Here is a 23,478-nt window from a genome sequence, read left to right on the forward strand (position 1 = left end):
TTTTAACAGCAATGGAATTAAAGCTGTCCAACTCCAATACTTCTCACTTAAGAAAAGGGTCTATTCCAACAAGAAAAGACTAACACTTCCATTAAAGAAGTAATTTTAGAAAACAAAGAACAAACATACAATAAAACATTCAGAAGACAACTAACAAAGCTAAAATTCTCTCCTAAAAGTTGGATATAAAAATACTCAGTGAAATATATGCTGACAAAAAATAAGAGATTAAGTATTTACCTCACTTAAACTGTGCCATCTAATACTAGGTATATTTTAAAATCATTGCCTACTCTATCTGAACAATTTTTGTGCCTGCAAACTACATGATCCCTGAAAAAACTGGGGTGAATTACCACCTGAAATATCCCTTCCTGACCTGACTCTTTTTAAAGATGTCAGAAAATTGGTTTAAACCAATATATATTCTTGGAAGTTTACTATCTTGCCTGAAGTACACAGTTCAATGCTAAATTAATACTACCCCAGTCTTCAGCTAAAAAAGTGGTTTGGAAATTAGAATGAGAGATTATCAACAGCATCATGCACCTTGGTAAACCAAAAAGCAGTTCTAGAATGTCATTAATGGGAAACTTCTGGATATATTTTTTGGTATTAGTATGGTCAATATATATTTCCTCACCTTCTAGCACATTACTCTTAGAAGACAGAATTACGTAAACTATGTCCTGGTATCCTGAACTAAAATTCAGATGAAATCCACTGGACCTAACAAATATGCACTGTGCAGACATTACAACACAGCTGTCTGTCTGTGCTAGGCATGGTACATTCTCTTGATGCACTTAATAGAATGAAATAGGCACTTTCAGGCCTCATCCAAGAAATAAGGGACAGCAGAGATACATTCTCTCATTAAAATGGAGATTGCTAAGGCAGGGAATAGTTTACAAACATTTCACCAACTTCAGATAGCAGATTGCCTTTGTTCGACTCCGCTTCTAACTTAGCCCCTGCTCTGAGATCAACAAAGTTTTTCAGGAAGGTCATAACCAAGTAGTTTTACCTGCATGAGCATTTAAATTAAATTACTTAAATAAATAAAAAAGTTATTTTATTCACTGAGAGTTACTTATTGTAGCTTACTGCTGGTTGAAAATCTCTCTCTTTTAAGGGGGATTTACTCAAGGTATCTTTATTTTTCTCTGCGGAGACAACACAGTGAATGAAGTAAACTTCTGAGAACTATTACCGCTGAGATAATCAAAGGGTCTTATCTTGGGTTTTTTGACAATATAACTGTGTTATTTAGGATATATATGTTGTGTTCAAGGGCCCACATTGAAGGTAAAAGCAGAAGATATTTTTCCCGGCAAAACTGATGTTTGTTTTCCCTTACATCCTAAGAGATTCTGAACTTTATAAGCAACACCATTAAATAATTTTTAGCAGTAGAATTGTTCTTTCCAGGGTGTGTGACTCTGTTTGAATCAGTGGTGGTAAGACTATCACCAGAAAATTATATGCAGCTTTTCCTCCAAGTTGTAAAAGAGCATTTTAAGTACCCAGCAGAGTTCACTTTTAAAATACAATCCTTTAAAAGTACATCATTAAAACTAATTTACATTCAAAAGCAAACATTTTCAAAGAATACCCTTTGTTAATTTTCACTTAATATAAACTTCTATTTTCTACCTTTCTATTCAGGGTATTATGTACTCAGAATTGTGCAGTAACACAAGTGTTCGGAACAAGCTTTATTTCATTTAATCTGTCATGTCATTCACTATGTCTTATCTACAAGAAAATTAGCTAAAATGTAAATAATGAACAAGATTAGTCAGCAATAAATGCTATCACACAAGTGATATATTAACTGGTCTTGTCATTAAGTGACTATACTAGGCTTATCTAAGTTAAAACACAGAAGATAGTACTGAATAAAAGACATTGTGCTATCCTCAAAAGTTTATTTTGCAGAAACATTTGAAGCAAATACATCTTATCTCTATACTACTACTATTTAAATTAAAAACAGGGTTTATTCCTAGACCTTGCCTTTAAAATAGTGAAATATGAATAAACGAGATTAAACTATTTGTATCAATGCTTATCATTTATAGCACTCTGCTCTCGCAAACATTTTTTCAATTAAATATTTTTTCAAGGGGAACTGCAAATAGTTGGTCACAGACACTTAGACTACTGATAGTCCTTTACCTTGGGCAAACCTGTTGTTCCAGATGTATACAGAATATAAAGCGGATGGTCTGAGGGAACGGAGACACATTTTGAATACTGTGCTTTTGCAAGCTCTTCTTCCCAGTCAAGATCCCGACCTTTGGTAAGAGGAACATGGCCCTGCCCATTGAAAAATAAGAAAATTGTCAAAAGAAGACCACATGGAATAAATGGAATTAATTCAAAAAACATGTACTATTCAAATTTTTTATACAGTACTATTCAATTTTCTGTAATCTCTCTATTGCATTAGTTCTATTTCGTATAAAATACAATGCTTGCCCTTAAAATCAAAAAACAAAATACAACAGACACAGTAAAATATTTCTTGCAAAAAAGTAGAGGCACATGCAGAAACATGTGAAAGGTAACATAAATGCACTACAACTGTACACCCACCAAATTAGGTCGTTGGTAAACGAGAACTTTATCAGGTTTGCTCTGTACCCTTGCCAGTGCTGCTTCTAGGAGAGATATGTATTCCACTTTCCTTTTCGGTTCCACTCCAAAACTCGCTGTTACAATAAGTTTGGGCTAAAAAAAGAAGATAGCTAATGTGTACGTTTTGCAATGTATTTTAGATATGTTACTACATTTTCTATTAAACTCAATGTATTACATAATCAGACACAGGGGTTTAGATCAGTTTTCTAGAGTAAATCAAGTTTGTGTAATCTTGCTGTCTATGCATCTGCTTTTTGTTCAGAAGAACATTAATGCCTTCTGACACTTCACTATTTTCAAACACATTTAAGTAAGAAATCAACAGTATTAACTTCTTATTAGTTGTACAAATATTAATGAACACAGAGCGAAACCCCTGTCCATCTTAGCTCCTTCACTAAGGAAGAATGGTGCAGTGAAGTCAACAGTTAGCTGTACTGTTTTACCTTCTACCTAATGCTTCCAATTTCATATTTCAATACTAGCTGAAGAACTTTGGCTTTTTCACAGCCTGCAATAAATGTAACATGAGAGAAAACAGAAGAAAGAGGGAAAAGAAGGCAAACAAGAGATGGCAGGAAACTAGAAACACAGGAAGAGAATAACGTAAAGTCATAAGGCACATGAGGGAAATAAGGCTAGAGTTTCTCAAGAGATGGTTGAAGGAATGAGGGTATAAAATTACTGAAAATCAAATTTGGATAGTTCTGGGGCTTTTTAGACTAATATCTATTTCCAAATGTGGATTTCACATCTTTGTCAATAAATTAACCACAGCTTTTATGTAAGACTTCCTTAGTGAAGAAATCTGCATACTTAGGTCCAAAGATCAGTATTTTTATTTGTTGTATTTTAGGGGAGAAAAAGTAGCACTAAAGAAACTATGTGTTAGAACAAATTTTACTTAGAAAAGAACAAGTCCTCAATCTCTGTTGTTTTGAAGTTTTAGAAGTTTATTTATCATCTGGTGCTCAGTTTGATCAAGCTAGTTTACTAATTGTGTGCATTAGCATAAATCTCATTAAGTAGGCATAAAACACAATGTCACAGTGAAATTAAATTCAGCAGAGGAAGCACAGATTAAATTGTTTTCTTATGCAATAATAAAATGTTTCCTGTCCAAATCTGTCATTCAGGAAAGACTCCTAATTGGTGTGTATTCAAAATAAAGATTTTGCATGAGCTTTAAAATTTCAGCATTCATTGATTTTCCTTTTTGGAATGCACTGATTTAATAGAAGATGATACAATAAAATGCAGTTAAAGTGAAAATTCATTGGTAGGCCACCCTGAAGTTAGACTATAACAAATACAATGTACACAGTTCTATTAAAGTGTTAAGATGAAAGACTCTTGTTATCACTAGCTTTATAGCAATTTGTAAATGATGCCACCTGTGCTCATCAACTGCTTTGCAGGTAGTAAGGACATCCAAAAATAATCAATGCTAAATTAGCTAAGGTGATGTACTACCAAAGTAAAGAATCATCATGGATCACTCTGGGCAAATCAAAGGCCCACTACCAGTTTTAACTGCTCTTTTCATCTCTCTGCCTAATGACATTATCTCCCCTGCACTCCTGCTTCCAGATTGCTTTCATACATCCATTTCCCACCTCTTCTCTGACTCCATGTAGTTCTATATGTTAAGATTAGACAGGAGTATAACAAGTTTGAAGAAAAACCAGGGAGAGTTCAAGGGTCTGCCGGAGAAGACATGACAGAGCTAGTGAACTATAGGAAAAAACAACAACATTATAAAGTAGAAATGAGATAAAGCAAGACCCAATAGTACAAGTTGTAGGTGCAAGACCAACACTTTTATTCTATTTTGCAGACTCCTACAAATTCTTCTATACTCTCTAATACTCCTCAAGTGACACAGTTGACACTGCTGAAGGAAGGGATGCCATTCAGTGGGACATGGACAAGCTCAAGGAGTAGGCCCATGACAACTTAGTGAGCTTCAACAGGGCCAGGTGCTGGCAAGGTTGTGCACCTGTGCCAGGCTAGGCCCCCCCAAAATCAGTGCACTCTGGGGAATGTAAAGGGATTGAGAACAGCCTGGCCAAGAAGGACTTGGGGATACTGATGGATTAAAAGCTAGACATCAGCAATGACTACTGCAATAGAACTAAGAGGTAATGGTATTAAACTCTAAGAGGGTATGTTTAAACCAGATATAAGGAAGAAATTCTTTGCAATAAGAGTGGTGAAATACTGGCACAGGTTGCACAGAGATGATACATGCTCCATCCCTGGGAGCATTCAAAGTCAGGTTTGACAGGGCTCTGAGCAACCTGATCTGACTAAAGATGCCCTGCTCATTGCAGGGAAGTTGGATTAGATGACCTTTAAAGGTCTCTTCCAACTGTTCCATGACAGTATGAGTCTACCTATTGCTTTGATATTACAAATTATATATTCCCAGAATCAAATGAAAGAAAGATGACAAAAAAATCTAGTTCTCATGCTCTATCGCTTCATCACAATTCACTGCAGAATACCTGTAAGTGCTAACACCTGACACAAGTAGAAATTACCAGCCTCAGGACTTTGCAGCATTCCCAGACCTACTTAAAATTCAAGATAAATTAAGGTAAGTTGGCCAAGGGTACCTTTTCATAGTCACTAGAAAATGCTTGTTACTTCTTTCACTCCGACTTTCCAACAGTGTATAAAGTTTGATCTTTCTTCTATAACAGCATCTTACAGCCAGCTTTCCACTACACATCTTTAACACTTTCTAATTAATTTTACCAACATCAGGCCTTGTACTGCAGCATCTAAACCAATTCACATACAATCCTAATAAAAAGGTTTGGTTATTGTGCAACTGCTTTATTTATTCAGCATTTTTACTGTCTATCACAGGTAAATACCTATGATATGTCTATCATAGGTAGCCTCAGAAGTGTGTAATTCACTTATCATGAAAGCTTTACCACGCTGAAAACTGGGGCATTTTTTGAAATTTAGAGTGAAGATGTGCTTCTCCATACTCACATTTTCATTATACATCAGATGGACCAAAAATCATCCATAACACTGCCTTTTAAAGAACCAAAAGGCAATGTAAATTAGGACTTAGTTCATGGTTTGTAACTAATAATTATATAGCTAACACTTCAAAAGAGTTGCTATGTGACCTTGGGTAGAAAACTTAAGGCTTCCTCTCTTTTCATTTCAATGCATGAAGCAAGGATTATGATTATCTCACTCCTTTTTTTTTCCCTGGGGAAAAACCAATTGGATTAACTAGTTAATAATTGCAAAATACTCTAAAAGTAAACATGCGAGATCATTTGTACTGTAGCAACCTCCATTTTTAAAGATTATAAATTTTTCTTCTATATTATTTTTACCTAATTATAGCTTGCTAAAAAAACTGGAGTAGTGGGAATAAAGACAGGGAAAACTAGGGAGCTGTTGTTAGTCTTTTTTCATCATTCTAACAAACCATTTTGGCCATTCTATTAACATCTTTGTTAAAACATCAAGGAGAGAAGAAATGCATTCAACTCTCTATTTACAGATATTTACAAAACTCAAACATCAGTCATCTGAAAAGCACTTCTGCACACAGAAATCTAAGTTCCACAAATCCTGGAGACTTGAACCCTACACAAAATCCTGTTTTGTCTGTCCTGTCTAAGCAATATGATTCAATGATAAGACAGCTACCATAGAGAGTCTGAATCCTTCAGGTGACTGATCAAAGCGACACAGACTTTACCTTGCTCACTAGTAGAAAACAATAGGTCGTTCCATTGTCAGCTGGTTTGAAACTAATGAGTACACAAGCTACTAATATGCCTATATAAGATACTAATAGTCAAGTACTATTTTCATTTCATTAACGTAGACATCACAATGCTTTATAAACAAGCTCAACTTATGCTGAACACAGAAGCCTTTACAGCAATTCACCTCTATTAATTATGTAATCTGTACAGTCACTTATTTAGGGTAACTGTTTCTATAGCTGTCCTGCTTTGTGTAAAAACTAAATGAAGCAGAATTATAGCTTGTTCTAGTTCCAGCTAGGACAGGGTTAATTTCTGTGACAGCCAGGAGGGGCATGGCCAGGACCCAAAGGTCATTCCATAGCACCTCAAGCCACACACCAGGTGGGAAGGGGGATGGGTCCTTCCTGGAGGGTGTGGTGGGGTAGTGCGGGCTCTGCATTGTTCCAATCATTTGCCTCTCTTGTACACCCTGCTATGAATATTGCTGCTTCTATTGTTCATTTATTTCATTGCTGTTTTCAGCACGTTGTTCTTACCTCAACCTGATCTTTACCTTTTAGGCCTCCAGTTCTCCTCTCCACCCCACCTCAGGGAGGAGGAGGGAGAAGGGGGGGTGAGGAAGCAACATAAAGTTTGGAGTGTTTCAATGAGAACAATAAATTGGGGAATACCATTCCTAAATCACAACATAGCTGAAAAAATGTACTACCTCATCTGTTTAAACATCAGATAAGCCAATGAAATCACTTAGGGCTGACAGAATTTTCCTCATAGACTTGAGGAAAATGCTGAACCAAAAGCCAATATTAAGGAGACGCTTTGTAGAAAAAGATTGACAAACACAAAAAGAAAGTACACTCTACACAGACAACGGTGTGTTAAGCTCCTGCTTTTGTAGAAGGGGTCAAAATTGCTCACTTGCTGTCTGCTATGCAAGTATCAACCTCAGCACAGACACAGTACTTTGTTCATATTGCAACAATAGGTATTATAAACAAACTGAAATTGTGTGCCACACAAAGACAAATGTTATCCTATCTGGGAAAAAATCCAGACAACAGGTTTTTGACACTGACTGATAGGAATAACTAATGCAGTAGTATTTGTTGCTCCAAACAGGTTATTACCTTTGCATGATCAATGCGAACTGAAAGCTCTGCAGATGCAAATCCACCAAAAATCAGACTATGGATGGCTCCTATTCTCGCACAAGCCAGCATACAGTACACGGTCTCTGGAATCATGGGCATGTAGATGACCACACGATCTCCTTTCTTCACACCATGTTTGATCATGACATCAGCTAACTTGGAGACCTGTACTGACAAAACATCCATATCTAAAGTTTCTCCAGATCTGCTGTTGCCCCATAAAAAAACAAGTTTCATACAATCAACAGATGCACAACATCAAAGAGACAAGTCAGTATGATAAAGTTGACATAATGTAATCAAGGTTCAATAAATTTAAGACAATTTCCTTCTTGCAAAAAACTCACTAATATATTTTTCTTTTGTAATATAAAAATGGAAGGAGACTAATTATTGTAGTCAGTACAGCCAAAAAAAAAAATCTATAGTGATGTCTAGCTATTTTTGAGTCTACCAGTCATTCTTTTATTCAGGTAACAGTTTATATTTCTCAATTTTAGCTCTTAAGAATGAATGTAAACAAGTAATTTATAATATAAGTTCTGTCCTAACTAGCAAACTTTGAAACACAAATCAGTATGTAGTAGTATTTTCTTTACTGCAGTGTCATGAACTTCTCAGAATCTTAGACAAGAAACATTATACCCTGAACCAAAGGCAAACACAAATTCAGAGAAATACCTAGATTTAAAATTAATTTTTACTCTCATTGACAGATTTTAATTTTTGTTATGCAGAAACCTAAGAGAGATTCTGTACAGCAGCAAAGGACTTGAACTCAAGAAATGCAATAGACTGATCAGCAGCAATGCCTCTGTAACACCATGAGAAAATATTTATTATTTTGACAGTACACAATATTCATTGTACTGTAGTACAATATTTTGTACTACAAAATACTACTGAAATTAGTATTATTTTATAGTAGTACTGAATATTTTGTTAGTATTTACCACATATTCTAAGTTGGATTATAGTAAGCATGGGAGCCTGTGACAAGCACTGTGAAGTTGTCCCAACCTGCTTCTTGTGGCATGGCAATGTAGCATCTTCTGAAAGAAACACTTTCATTTATATTATTTAAAAATTTGAGTTTTCTCTTTTTAAAGAGTGACTCCATTCAGTCCTAGAATCCTCATTAATACACTTAAAAGGACATCAACTGCTTTGTATGTAGTAAGGATGTCTAAAAATAACCAATACTAAATCAGCTAGGGTGATGTACTTACCCAAGTGAAGAAGCACCATAGATTACCCTGCGCAAATCAAAGGCCCACTACTGGTTTTAACTGCTCTTTTCTGCTGTTTTACCTCTCTGCCTAATGACATTATTTCCTGTACCTCTGCTCCCATATTGCTTTTATATATCCATTTCCCACCTCACTATTTTTCTTTTCAGTGGAAATATGTGTTCAGACTTTCAGCAACCTGAGACAGTAACATCCAGAAGCTCCAGGAGCATCTGCTCTGTCTTTGCATTAAATGCATAGCTCATCCACAATCAAACAGCACATTTCTACATTCTACCTGAGGGTTTAAGAAAATGAAAACTCAGAAGCCCCAAGCAGGCACTCTTGCATCAGAAGATACTGCACAAGTTCCATTTTCAGGAAGCATTGCCTGAATCTATGCTGTTATTTTAAACCACAAAAAAGAACATGTTTGTAAGGCAAAGTCATCACCACACCAAGCTGAAAACTCACACCAACGAAGGTATCTATATGATTTGCAAGGGACAGAACTCTTACGTTAAGTATTACTTTTCAGGAGAAAATATCTTTAATGCTAGACTTATTAGTACCCATCGAGATAATGTAAAACTGATATACACTATCAAAACTTAACAAAGACCAAAGACTGGACATGAACAAAGCTAGCATTTATTGCCATACCACCAGCATTTACAGTCATTTCTATGTATAATTAGTGAAAGTAATTGTAAATAAAGATAATAACTCTATTTCCAAAGGTAAATTACTTTTCTATACTTCCTAGTGTGAAAATATTAAAATCTGCAAACACAGAGGTAACATCACCTTCTCTCAAACCAAAAAGAAAGCTAATCATTAGCTTCCCTGCTTGTGACTCTCAAGCAGAGGCTTGACAAAAAGGCCAGACACAATGAAAATAACATTTAATGAGTATTTTACAGTCACTGTAAGTGTGGATAGGGGGCAATAAATAGTTAAACAAAATGGACAAGTATTATTATTATTCATTATCATTATTTCATAATTATTAGTAATTATGAAAAAAGGCAATGCTTGCCTGCTAAAGGAAAAGTACTTAATTTTTTTAATAGAAGACTCCCAGTGCCTGTAAACAAGCTGTATAACTGGTTCCGGGGTGTCAGAGGGAGACAGCAAAGAGATCTGCATGTACTTTCATGATTTTTATTGAAATCTATCATAGCTCAATTGTATTTAAAGCAGAACATGTGTACAGCATACAGCAGACAGGAACTACATGTCACCTGTGCAAACCCAGTCACTTGTCTTCACCTAACTTCCCCCCTTAAAGATCATAATGTCACTAAAGACAACAATCCAATACAATACATGGGAATCTATGATTTTCCTTGTGCCCCTTCCTTTATCCTTCTGACAGACAGGGAACATTTGGATTATACAATAAAACACTGTCTCTATCTGCAACTATTTGGAAGACAAGGGAACATTGTAAAGCAGGTTTACATTGCACTTCAGATTGATGTGGTAGTCCTGAAACATCCAAGAAATCACTCTTTCTCAAAAAAAGGGAGAGGGTTGGAAAGTGAGTACTGATATTTCATTAAACTGTTAAAAGCCATGAAATCATCCACTTTGTTACAATGTGTTGTCATTTATGATTTACATTAATACAGTGTAGTACTTTATCACTCAAAAACTAACATGCTATTTCTCCACTTTTCTTCAAGTTTAAGACTTCTCACTCACTTTAATATACGTGACATTTCAGTAATAAAATCACTTGATACCAAGTGATATAATAAGAAACTCAAGTAGGCTTTCAGCTTGGAAGACCAGAGCATAAATTACCCTTCTAACAAATGCATGGACCCAGTGAGCACGCTTTCACTTTTATCCAGCCACCATATACTACAGCTGGATTAGCAGCTAAGGTTTCTAAGTCAGTTCTGAAGTAAACTCCTAGCAGTTACCAAAAGCAGTGTTGGTCCATGCCAAAAGAATTTGTCTTAAAAGATACAAAACCAGAAATCACATTCAAAATGCTCAAAAGAGGAATTCCAAACCTTCCTAGGCTGAACAGTGACTGGGACACACAGGCACAGAATCCTTCAACACAATATAAACTCTCCTAGACCTACAAGATCCATTAAAAAAATACAACAGCCTAAGTCCCTCCCATTTTCAGCAGATCTCTTTGATACTTTTGTTTTCAGTCCAGTAGCTAGCAGATAAACCAAATTATTCTTATTTTACAAGACGGGACCAGGAAGCTTCAACAGACAAGCTATTAATATCAAATATTGCCTTTCACATTTATATGCTTTTGATTAAGAGCAAACTGTAGAGAATTCAGAAACAGTATTTACACAGCACTCAGCCTCCAGCAAGATTATAATGAACTTCTGAGTGAGTACTACATACATCAGAAAACCTAAACCAGTTCTTCCACTTGGTTTTGCAATGCTCTGTAACAAGAAATGTAGATGAAAGGATGTGTATGTCAAATAGCAGAATTTTTTCACTTTGCACAAATTCACCATGTCTTAAGACAATTAATACACTTACAGAGATGTAAGTTTAGGAGATTTAATAAAATATCAAGCTTAAAAAGCAGGAAGGCTACTTTTCAGAGGAAATTTCTACCAATCAAGTTCACATAAAATAATATACATTAAAATGTTTTATTTCTGCATTAAAAAAACAAGTATTATTATTATATGCAACATATGTATAGATTGATTTCATATACAGACATATATTTGCATATATGTTATGTATATATCATAATTATTGAATAATTCTAATTGAATTGAAATTGAAAATTCAATACAATTGAAAAACTGTAATTGTACTTATTATATATTAGTATAAATAAAATTAGACCAAGAGCTCGATCCTTTCAAAGTCTTCTGACTTCTTAAAACACCTAGAAGGTATTTGACCCAGCTCCAGTATACTGTATGGCATGTTGTTTTTTGGACTTGTTAAATAAATAGAAAACTGGTAAGGAGTACATGATTTCTATATTTTACTTAAAAGGTAGAATGCATAACAGGTTAATAATTTCTTTGTAGCTGTACAACTTCTCTTTTCTTGCAAAGGTGGAATAAACCCCTCACAAACTGAATTTCTCTGTATTCTGAGCCTTATTTCACATTTTAAACCACAGGTTCACATTACTCCAGACACTAAATGCTTATCTTAAGTACAGTGAGTGTGTTGCAAAGTAATCCATCCTGCACATTGAAACACATTAAGGAAGAATGCAAGTCTCCAACGTTTCTTTGTACTCAGCATTAAGCTCAACTGCTGCACGCAACTGGAAGAAAAAAGGCAGCTAAACAAAAGTAGCAGCATGAGGGCAAACCACCAGCAGAGAGCCCTGAGAGGCAAAAACCTTCAATGGGGCAGGCTGCAAACACCCATAGTGGCAACAATCCATAGTGAGGCACAGAGTAAATCTCAGTGAGCTGATGCAAACTGGATATTCACAATCTCATCAGGAGTAGGCTACTTCAGCCAGCAGGGAAGTCAAAATCCACAGACCTTCCAGACAGAAGGGCCACCAGCACTCTCATGACAACCTACAGAGGGGCAGGTGATGCAGATTTCTCTGGAGTTCCCCCAGTTAAATTTCATTTAGGCTTACGCTCAATTATGTGCAACAACAGCCAACGTACACACCTCATTTCTATGGAACTGTATTTTTGATCATCACAGCAACTGTCAAGAGACTTAACTATTGTTATGCTTAACCTTTTAATTAAGATCTGTTAGGGGAAAAGAAAATGAAATCAAATTCAAACAAGTTAAAAAATTAACCAACCAGGGAAAAAAACTATTAAACTGTAGAAGAGGAAATAGAGGAATTTTAAAACCTAATGGATGCAGTATAATTTGGCAGAGGTAGTAAAGCTTATAAATCAATAGTTAGCACAGTAAAAGGAGTAAACTAGTGAGGTAGATCATTTCTACCTCTCTGGTATCTACCCACTGTGCAATATTTATTTCCCCTTCTCATTAACAAGGTCATTATGAAACATACCTGTTCCAAAAGTTCCTTATATGTTATTTTCTCTTTGGTATTTGTTACAGGACTGTCATAAATAATGGCAATTTGGTCTCCTCGTCCATTCTCAACATGACGATCTACAGCGTTGTAACAGATATTCAGCTCTCCACCTACAAACCTAAAAAAGAAGTTTCAAGTATGTAATAGCTAGCCTTCCAAACTAACACAACTCTTTTTTTTACTTTTTTTTTTTTTGCATTTTTGCATTTTCTTTTAATGAATGAGAGCATTAAATTAAAACACAGCTCTTGAAACATACTTCAGGAAGTAGTTTTTATTCTGTAACCTCATGATTGACTCAACAAGCCAAATATGACTATAAGTGAAAATAGAGAAGTGAAAGCACTGTATCTTAACAGACTTAACTAAGAACCTGCTGAACTTGTAAAGCAGGTCTTGGTTTAACTTACTTTGCATTAATCACTCTGATTTTTATATGTATGGTATCACAGAAAAAGCATAAATTCACATAAAATAATTTGATATTATCAAAACATGTGATTAATCTACTTTGTACTGGCACACACACATATCCTTTTCAAGGAGAACAGGTTCAGGACTCAAAATAATCTTATTCATCTCTTGGCAATCACAGTTAAACATACAAGCACCTGTAGCTAAATGAAAGGGATCCCGAGTTATAAAATCATATTATAATGCATTTGACAACACTGTTGTGACTCAAAATTTTCTGTAAAGTGATATGAATCATAGGCTGTTCAACAGCTAGACATTTACAGAAAATTCTTATTTTCAAATTAAAGAAAAAACATTTCACAAAATTAGGTTTCACTTTTATAGTCATTTTACACAGAAAAAAAAGAAAATTCAAGTGCAGCATAATCCTCAAAGTACAAAAATACAGAAGGTACCAGATACAAAGACAATTCTATTTACTGGCAGATGACACAGTACCTAAAAGTTAAAGTTCACACTAAATGATGCCCTTTTTGTTTGTTTTTCTATCTGCATGTATCTCTGTGCAGGAAAAATAGCAATATATGAAAAAAAACACAGCTGACAGTTTCCAAAAGGTTCTATAGGGACAACTGTACAGTGGTAACATATTATTATAATACAACTAGAAATAACAGATGGCCTAAAGTAACCCACTACTAGTTAAAAAAAAAAATGTATTTCCTTCTTCACTTTTCCTGTTTAGTAAAGGACAGCTCTAAATTAGGTTATTCCATATATTACTCTTATATTCATACACACAGATGCTATGGGATAGCCTTTATCATCCAAAAATGGCGATTATAAAATTAAAACCAGTGTTCAGGATGTTTCGGATGCAGTTATCTTACTACAACTCCTTTACAATGTCATTAATAAAGAGATAGTGAGGGACCATCAAAGTCACAAACCATTTTGTACAAAAGTCTACAAAACCCTCTCCCTATAAGGAAAACCATATGAACAATAAAGGATCTGGAATTGTTTCACATAATAAGAGAAACTCTGTATTACAGTCTTAAAAGTTGTGTAAGATTCAGATTTTTATATCAAATAATATGAAATTTTTATATCAAATCACTGTAGGATGATATTAACAAGGGAACACAGTATATGGACTATGCATATTCACTTAAAAATGGTCAAAACACAAGCAGGCATGAGAGCTTTGGTTCTTCTAAAGATACATGGCAACATCAACATGAATTTTTAGCAATCACAAATAAATGTGTGAAGGATCTAACTGTAGGTTTAATCAAAAACCATCTGGAAGGTGTGATGAGAGCTTTGTTACCCTATTGAGAAAGAAAGAGGTTTTGATAGGATCAGAAAAACAGAGATCCTCTTTTTTTATATGAAATGAGAGTAGAAGCTGAATAAAATGTTAGACAATATTAGATAATTTGAGATATTATTATGTAAATTGACCCTGTCACAGTTTCAAAAGTGTAAGCAACATTTGAATAGAAATCTGGGCGGCATTTCCAAAATTCAAAGAGGATTATATATTGTACTTATGTCTTAGCATCAGAGGAAAACGTATATTGCAAAACTGCTCTCTGCCTGCACACGTTAGAGAAAACTCTTTCTACATTCCTAGACACTTGTTTTAACCCTCTTAACTGGCATTCCACAAAATTCCAAAATAATCTGTTCAACTGTTTCACTAACTTCAGCACTAAAAAGATTTTTCTCTCCAAAAATCTCTAAAGATTTTTCTCTCTAACATTTTTCTCTTATGTTTCCCATGTCGCAACTGAAGACAGTTTTGACCTGTTCAAAGCCAACTCAAGGAAGTTTTTCCTTCAACTTCTTTGCCAATTCTACATGGTTTAAAACCTAGGTCTCGATTTTGGCCTTTACATCAAACAATTTCAATTCTTTCATCCTTTTCTTAAGCAACCATGCTTTGCAGCTCTTAGTATTTTTCATGTCTTATTAATTTTCATGTAAGCAAAACCAGGTGTTTTGTGCTGTATCAGCCACTGATGCAATTCAGAACGGTACCTGGGATTACTGCTTCAAAAAAACAAGTCAGGGGATGGTGACACTGATCACCTATTTTCTGGAAATCATTTTGCATTCCACTGACAACACTGGTATTTCCAACGGCAGAGAGTGAAGAAAACACACAGGCATGTTGCAAGTTTTTTTCATGCTCTTATTTAGAGAGGAAGAATTGCCTTATGCCTACATTTTAAATACAGTAACAGCCTCCTTCAACTTCTTCAATTGAAGTAGATTACACTGGAAAATGTAAGAAAAGCATCTGTTTCTGTAAGTCTCAGGTTTTGCAACCAAAAGCAAGGATATTGAAAAAAAATTGTTATTTCCAACTGATCTAATAAAATGTCTCCAAAAGAGGAAACAAATTCTAACTCACAAAGCACATACATGAACATCTTAATACTATTTTTCAGGCCTCCATAAACAGCTTCCAAGGTTTATGGAGAACTTCTGACCAGAACTCCATCCTTACCCTGTTAAGCCAGTAAGCTATGCTTTTGCTTGGAAGCCTGGCCTCTTTCTCAGTTGAGTTCCATTGTCTTCTCTTCAGCCTGCCCCCTGAAAGACCCTTTTCTATGTTCTGTCTATCATATTCAAAGAACCTGTCCACCTGGCATGCTGCTGAGCACAATGACTGCTGCTAACCATTTGGGACTTCAGAGGTATTAAAGTACAACACTCAATATACAGTTTGTTATCACTTAAAATGAACTTAAATAAACAAAACTGCATGATGCACATTAAGACATTTGTTTACACAAATTTGCATTGCTTAAAATTGTATTATCCACAAATCAACAGGCATGAACACAATTACAGCCTGATGCTGAGTCTTCAGACATGCATCTTCGTATAATGCCACAGAATCACAGACTGGAGGTTGGAAGGGACCCATGGAGGGCACCTGCTCAGGCAGGTCTGTGGCATCCCTCTCTTAAGGGGAAGGCAAAACCTAAGATTTATAAACGTTCATGGTCAAAAATAATGACAAAAGTCAGTGGGTCTGCAAAAATTTATGAAGTTTTATTAGTAAATTTCACACACTTTGTATGGAAATCGGTGTAAGTTAGTCCCTGATACCAGAGTATAAGCACATGGCAGTGGTTTCAGATAAAGGTAGGGTGCAAGGTAAAAGAGAGAGATTAAATAAAGAGGGGCAGAGAGAAAGAAAACAAGAAAGAAAGAAAGAGAGACCACCAGTCCTAGCTCAAGTGCAGATCCAGCTGATATCAGGGCTGTCACAATCTGAGGCACATGGACACCTGAACTTTGTGGGGATAACATTTTATAGATAAGTTTCTTGCTTTCTATGCAAATTTAGTGATAACAAATTTTAATGCATTGTCCATTCTTCCAGACCTTTCTGAAAATGGGTCAGAAGGCTTTGGCAGTCTTCGGTAGTCCCGATCCCCCTACAGTTCTTGCCCACCTCTCAACCTTCCTGCTCTATACCATGTAATGCTTATCTCCAGGGGTTAGAACAAGGACATTTATCCCAGGAAAGTGCTGCCCTACTTCTCTATGACCCTCTTCTCGAGCCACAGACTGTTTTTTCTCAGTCTTATTATTACTGTTATAAACGCACTCAAGAGAGTGATATGGTAAAAATTTTATTAATTACAGCAAGCAAGCAATAAGCAAAAAAAATCAGCGCTGGGCGGCAGGGGAGTCTCTACTCCTTCGGCTGCCGCACGTCTGATTTCCGTGTCTTCCCTTTTAAGTGGTCCGGCTTCCGGGTTACGTGTCCTTTCTCGGGTGTCTCTGCGCATGTGCCTCCGGTCACTGGTGGTCGCTTTTTGCCTTCTGGTGGTCATAGGATGAAGATCAGGAGTCTTCCTCTTTTGACCTTTCCTCACTGTTCTCCTTTTAAGGCTTATCTGAGTGGCTTAACTTTCTGGAATTCAAGAGAGCTTGCAAAGCTGTTCTCATAATTATACAGACGTCAGCAGCAGCCTTCAACCTCATCCCTATTACACAAAGCATAGTTTTGCAAAGCATCGTATCTTACATATTTAGGCGAACAAAAGGGTCTCTATTTATTACAATTACCAACAATCCTTGGTTGGTAATAATAGCTGGCTCCACAGCTATCTGGCTATGGGTGTTTGAGACATACACATTACCACCCTGATCTTCTAGGCTTCTACAACATCAGCCTGGAATCAGTAGACCAGGACCATGTTCAGATGGTATTTTAATATCTCCAAGGATGGAGATCCCACAAGCGGCTCTGTTCCAGTGCTCAGTTACCCTCACATTAAAAAAGTGTTTCTTGATGTTTAAAGGGAACATCTTGTGCTTTAGTTTGTGCCCATGGCTTCTGGTCCTGTCACTGGTCATCATTGAAGAGAGTCTGGCTCTGTCTTCTGAACAACCTCCTTTGAGGTACTTGCCCACATTAAGAAGATGATTTCAGTTTCTGCATCCACAGAGGTGGAAAGATGCATGTTAAAAAATGAGGCTAGAAAAGCATTTGGAAGACAAGTCTGACTTCAGACCATGAAACGTCCACTTTTCCCTCTCATAAGGTGAAATAATTTTCACTGAAGAAGTAAAGCTTTACAAATGCTTAACCCTGTTACTTCAAACAAGCAAGCTTATCCTGCTCAGCAAATCAAATCACATTTATTTGGCAGGATTTGATAGCAAAACTATGTTCATTTGCATGTGTAATATTTGCATTCCTTAGTTCTTCAAAAGTAACCATTGCACTGATTTCATTATATCATTTGGGAATGCCACAATCAATGAGCTTTACTGGTCTTTAATCACAGGATCACAGAACCAATTCAGCTGGAAAAGCCTTTAAGATCATCAAGTCCAACCATTAAACACAGCACTGCCAGGTCCACCACTACACCTTTTCTATAAGTCCCACATCTACACAACTTTTAAATACCTCCAGGTCTGGGAATTCCTTCACTTCCCAGGGGAGCCTGTTCTAACGCTTAACAACCTTTCCAGTGAAGTTTTTCCTTATATGCAGTATTCCCAATATCCAATATTTCTAATATCTAAACCTCCCCTGGTGCAACTTGAGGCCATTCCCTCTTAAGGTATTATCACTTGTTACTTAGGAGAAGAGGCTGACCCCTACCTGGCTACAACCTCCTTTTATGTAGTTATGGAGAGCAGTAAGGTCTCCCCTGAGCTCCCTTTTCTCCAGGCTGAACAACCCCAGCTCCCTCAGCTGCTCCTCACAGGTTTTGTTCTCTATGCTCCTGTCTAGACCCTAATTATGCAGGCAATCCTACCTGGACTTTCTGAATTGTGCCATGATCTCAAGATCAGAGTCTCAAGGACCCTATTTATCCACTGTTACACAGCCCATCATGGCTGGCTGTTACTTACAATTTAGCTTAAGACATATAAATTTTCACTACTAGAGGTGTCAATAATAACCAATAACCAATAAGAAACCCAGCTCCACTCCACTGGTTCTGTATCTTTTAATTTGCACAGATTCGAGAATTATTAATATTTTAATTATATTTTTAGTATTTTTAATCAAAAACAAACCAGAAAAATACAAAAGGGGCAAAGAACATTGATGTACCAAACAAAGATGACCCTTATCGTACACTGCCTTTTATATTCTGCAACAGCTTCTTCTTGAGAAAAGATCAGAGCATGATGTAAACGTGCTGAAAAAGAGGCAAGGGTGGTAAACACAAAATTTTAACAATACACTACCTTAGAGAAAGTATTGAAAATCCTATCCAGTAATTTATAAGAAGGTTATCACAGTCTGTCTTAGTGTAGTTCGCCATTCACTGATGAAGATACATATTACAACGCCGCGGCCTTTGCCAAACATTACCTTAACCGCAACATCTAAACCACCTAACCACAGCATGTAAATTATGAGCTACTCAGACATTATTTGAGACTAAACAATCGCTCCCTCCCCGATACAGCCGCCCCGGCCGTGTCCCGGCCGTGTCCCGACCTCCGCAGCGCACCGGGGGCACTCGGCTACTCACCAGGAAGCGCTCCCCAGGCTGCCCCTCTCTAGGGTCCGGACCCAGGGCTTGTACCACTGGATCTGCTCGGATACTTCTCCCCAGACTTTCTCGGGCTCCGCCAGGCAGGACTGAAAAACTTCCTCGTACTTGCCCAACGCCCGGGAGGAGGATGAGGAGGAGGAGGAGGCGGCGCGGCCGCCGGGCGGCGGGCGGGGGCCAGCGGCGGCCCGGGCCGGGAGCGGGACGGCTGCACAGGGCGGGCCCGGCCGCCGCCAGGCACCGCCGCCCCGGCCCACCACCGCACCGCTGAGTTTTGGCAGCGCCGCCAGCTTGCCCAGGAAACCCATCTTCCACGGCTTTCAAGGGACAGGGGCCGCACTGGCCTCTCCAAGTTTCCAAAACGCCCTCGGACTGCACAGGACCGAAAGACAGCAGCTCCCGGGGCCGGCGGGGCACGGCGGGCCTGCCCCCGCGGCGGGCCGGGCCGCACTGCCCCGCCCGCGCCCCGGCCCCGGCTGCCACCGCCCCTCGGAGCTCCCGGGAAGCGGCTGGAGCAGGGCCGGGAGGGTCACTTCAGCCGGGCCGGGGCGTCCGGACCCGTCAGCGCTTGGCAGCGACCGAAGGCGGCGGAGACACTGAAAAAGGAGACCGCCACCTCAAAGTATTTGTGACTTACAGGTCTGCGTGACACGTAGCCAGAGTACTCCTCAAGTATTCATTTTGAAAGATACTCTTGCTTTGAGAAACTTCCCAGTGATAAAATGAGGGGTTTTTTTCTGTTTGTGCCAGAAAAAAAAAAAATCATTTTTGTAAAAACGAGGTTCAGATTTTTTCTATAAAATTTTAAAAGTTTAATAGACAATTAGGAGACAGAAATAAAGCAAAATGAACAAATACGGCTGGGTGCTTCAGCATTCAGCCAAGAGCGTGCCTTACTAACAAAGGATTGTCCCTTAAAAACACAAATCTATTACATATTCATAAATTCTTACACATGATTCAGACATTTATCTTAAGTTTTAGATGTCCCTTTGTTTAGATTCAACTCCCCCCCTCCCCAATAGATCAATCTTGAGTCTCACACTCCCCCATAAGAGAGGTTCAATAAATTCCTCCCTTGGAGCTCTGGTCACTGCTGTCTTCATCTGGATAAGATAATCAAAGAATGCAGGGGGGGTTCTGACTGTCTTTTCAGTTTTTGAGTTATATGAACAAAAGCAGTCTCTATTTTCATTTTTTTTATGCTACAGCCTAAAAAAAAAAATATATATATATATATATATATATATGTATTACACTAAGTTTTATCAATAACAGAAATAAAAGAAACTATATTAGTACAGCAAAGTCATTATATATAACATTTGTTTTAATATTTGTGAAAAGCCAACAATATAATATGCACTTATAACAATTCTGCTTTCCAGAAAGTCTCTTATCATCTGTAGTAGATCTTCTGTTTTGATCATTATGGCATATATTTAGAAATCCTTCTTGCGTTTCAGTGGCCATGATTCAGAGTATTATAATGCACAAGTCAGCTAAGACAAACACCAGCTTCAAATGCTATTTTATCACTTATGAAATTATTTGAGTGCTTTAATAGGCCTATCCATTACAGGTTTCTCAGGATATTCTCCCTGTAATCACTTTATAAAAATGTCATATAGCAAAGAGGAACTCTATAATGTGTTTTATATTCATTATTAATTTAGGAACCTGTTCCCTGATTGTTCTTGAATTAGTGCAATAAGAACATAACAATTTATCACATTACAGGTAAAAGAATAAGGGATGAGAAGAAATGGACTGTTTACCCACAGGCTTAATACATGAAATAAGTCTCAGAGAGTTTTCCCTGGTCCAGCGTTGTGTGAAATATTTCACCTCCCTCTCCTCCCTGTGTCACAATAGCATAAAGTAAGTACTAAGTAGCATAATGGGATTTCCAAAAATGCTCAAGCTAAGAATCAGACTTATTTCTTAAAAAGAAGTTCAAACCCAAAAAACCTCAGACACTTGGAGAGCTAAGTGGACGTTTTACGAAATGTTCTCTACTGCTACAGCATGCCAACAAAGCGAGAAAATAAATTTTAAAAAAACCAAACTTGTTCTCAAATGTAATACTTTTATTATTTTGCCCACACTTTCATCACTTTGACAGGACTTCTGCTGTTAACAGAGTTCAGTAGTCAAAGTTTTAAAATAAATAAAGAAAAATAAAGAGAAGCTTGCAGATGCTGTAAACACTGTTGACACCCTGACAGCCCTGAAATCAGATATTGCTGCTGGATGCTTGGTAGTGCACGCATTGTACAAATATGCCTGAAGAACACAAATTCCCAGTCAGGTCACGCATGGTTGATCTTAGCATTTAAAAAATAACCCCAGAATGATATTTTATATTTCCTACCTTTATAATGGGTAGGCCAATTTTGACTTAAAAGAATAATTCTGATTTAAAATTATAACAGAATCACAATTAAATTTTTTGGTGTGCCTGCTCAGAAATCACACACAGCCTTAGACTGATGTTCATAATCCCACAATGTGGCTGAGTCCAGGGCAGTGAGTGTCTACCAGAGGTGCGCAACTGGTGGATTTAACAAGAGGTAACAGTGGCTTCAGGCCAACTGGTGAATCCCACTTCTCTGATTCAAATACCTAGAGGTACATTACCCACTCCCAAGGAGTAACCCTTCATACTATTTGCCTTACAAGCTATCTTTAGATCACCAACTGCAATTGATGCCCATCTAGTTAGGAAAATCCCTATAGCAATTACATGCAGCCGGCCTCTGGGTGGTGATAGCAATCTGTTTCTGAGCTGGAACATCTCCCTTTTCCCTAAAGGGGTGAAAACTCTGGAGACCAGGAGAGCTAAAACATTTAAGTATACTTAACAGGCTAGTTGTAAGCACTAACACCGAACAAAGTAACCTGAGCTTTAAACACGTAAGGTGTCTGGTGATGCCTAATATTTCTTGTGGTGTTGAAAAGCAATGCCAACCATTATTCCACTCTGTCCATAGTGTGTTTAATGTGAAAGTAAAAGTATTAAGCAAAGGAATTTACTGGAACAGTAAACACTGGTATTAATTTTGTATATATGTCTTACTAGAAATGCTAGAGGTGTAGGGGGTACAAGTGAACTTAATAGGAGCAAGAGGTGCATTAAATTCTTATTTTAGCTAGAATCCTACTGGTGGAATATTGCCTGAAGGAATGTTTCTAAGGAGTATCTGTGGAACATACTTCATTAATTAAACTCATCACACCTCATACAGATAGCTAAGAAGGCAAAGAAGGGATTGCTGATTCTCCCAACTGCATCCTATTAATTTAAGTTTCACTTATAAATACCATTATAGCAGATTTCTGAACTGATTAATTTTCCCAATTAGGCCTCTTGGTTTTTTTGCAAAATGTGATGTTCCTGAAATTGACACTCTACAAAGAGTTCTGAAGTAATGTCAAGTGGTGTGTGTAGCAATTACTCTTGTAGCTGCAAACTTTCTTGAAGGACATATGTATGTCTCTAGGCATATATCTAGCAAAGAACAAACTATGAAACATGGTCTGGTACTTCTGCAATTGCAAAAAAAAATCTTACCTGAAGCCTTTATTTTGTTCAAAAATATTTCTTTTTTCCCCACAGCTGCATCCTCTAGTGTAAGCTATGCATGTTTCAAGATACATGTATCTTGAAAACAGATTAGCAGAAAAGTATTGAAAATATTGTCTCCTGTATGCTAAATGCTTTGACTGTCCTAGTACACAAGACTTTGGTAATTCAAATTTCAGCTAGAGACATTTTATAAGCACAAAGTTAAACTGTAGTTAAAGAATTAGTATGTATTTTAAATTACTTTACTATGGTTCTGTACCACCTTTTGTCCAGTTTTTAGACTGCATCTGTCTCAAGACACTGTGCTACTTATTCTTGTATGAATAAGTTTCAGAGTCCTCTATATCGCTTATATCCAAAAAGTAAAGGCAGTCAGTTTTCTAAAATATGCAGTACTGTGCAGAGTTAAGTTCTAGCCAAAATAAACTTTTCATGAAAGGTGATGGAAATAGTAGCAGTAACCACCATTTTCTCAGGAATATAATTAGATATAGTTATTATTCCAGTTTAATAACCAGTCTTAGAATATTAAACACATCACAGCGTTTTTGAAATCTATTAAAACTTTTGTACCAAATTCGAAATAATTAAATTGTTGCTTGAAAAAAAAAAGT

General features: G+C 37.0%; 1 protein-coding gene across 1 annotated transcript in view; it reads right to left on the reverse strand.

The window, feature by feature from the left end:
* ACSS3 (acyl-CoA synthetase short chain family member 3) overlaps nucleotides 1-19,657 on the reverse strand; it is a 66,086-nt gene extending 46,429 nt beyond the window's left edge. Inside the window, exons 1-5 of the mRNA XM_005519543.3 lie at nucleotides 19,255-19,657; nucleotides 12,782-12,926; nucleotides 7,523-7,711; nucleotides 2,602-2,736; nucleotides 2,182-2,322 (exon numbers count right to left, since the gene is read on the reverse strand). Coding sequence (XP_005519600.2) covers nucleotides 2,182-2,322; nucleotides 2,602-2,736; nucleotides 7,523-7,711; nucleotides 12,782-12,926; nucleotides 19,255-19,583 — 939 coding nt within the window. The 5' untranslated portion in view covers nucleotides 19,584-19,657. The remainder of the gene's footprint in view (nucleotides 1-2,181; nucleotides 2,323-2,601; nucleotides 2,737-7,522; nucleotides 7,712-12,781; nucleotides 12,927-19,254) is intronic.
* Between the last annotated feature and the right edge of the window lie 3,821 nt (nucleotides 19,658-23,478).

The sequence above is a fragment of the Pseudopodoces humilis genome, chromosome 5 (assembly GCF_049639895.1).
Source record: "Pseudopodoces humilis isolate 2021_Gansu_Grassland_sample_001 chromosome 5, ASM4963989v1, whole genome shotgun sequence".
Classification (NCBI taxonomy): domain Eukaryota; kingdom Metazoa; phylum Chordata; class Aves; order Passeriformes; family Paridae; genus Pseudopodoces; species Pseudopodoces humilis.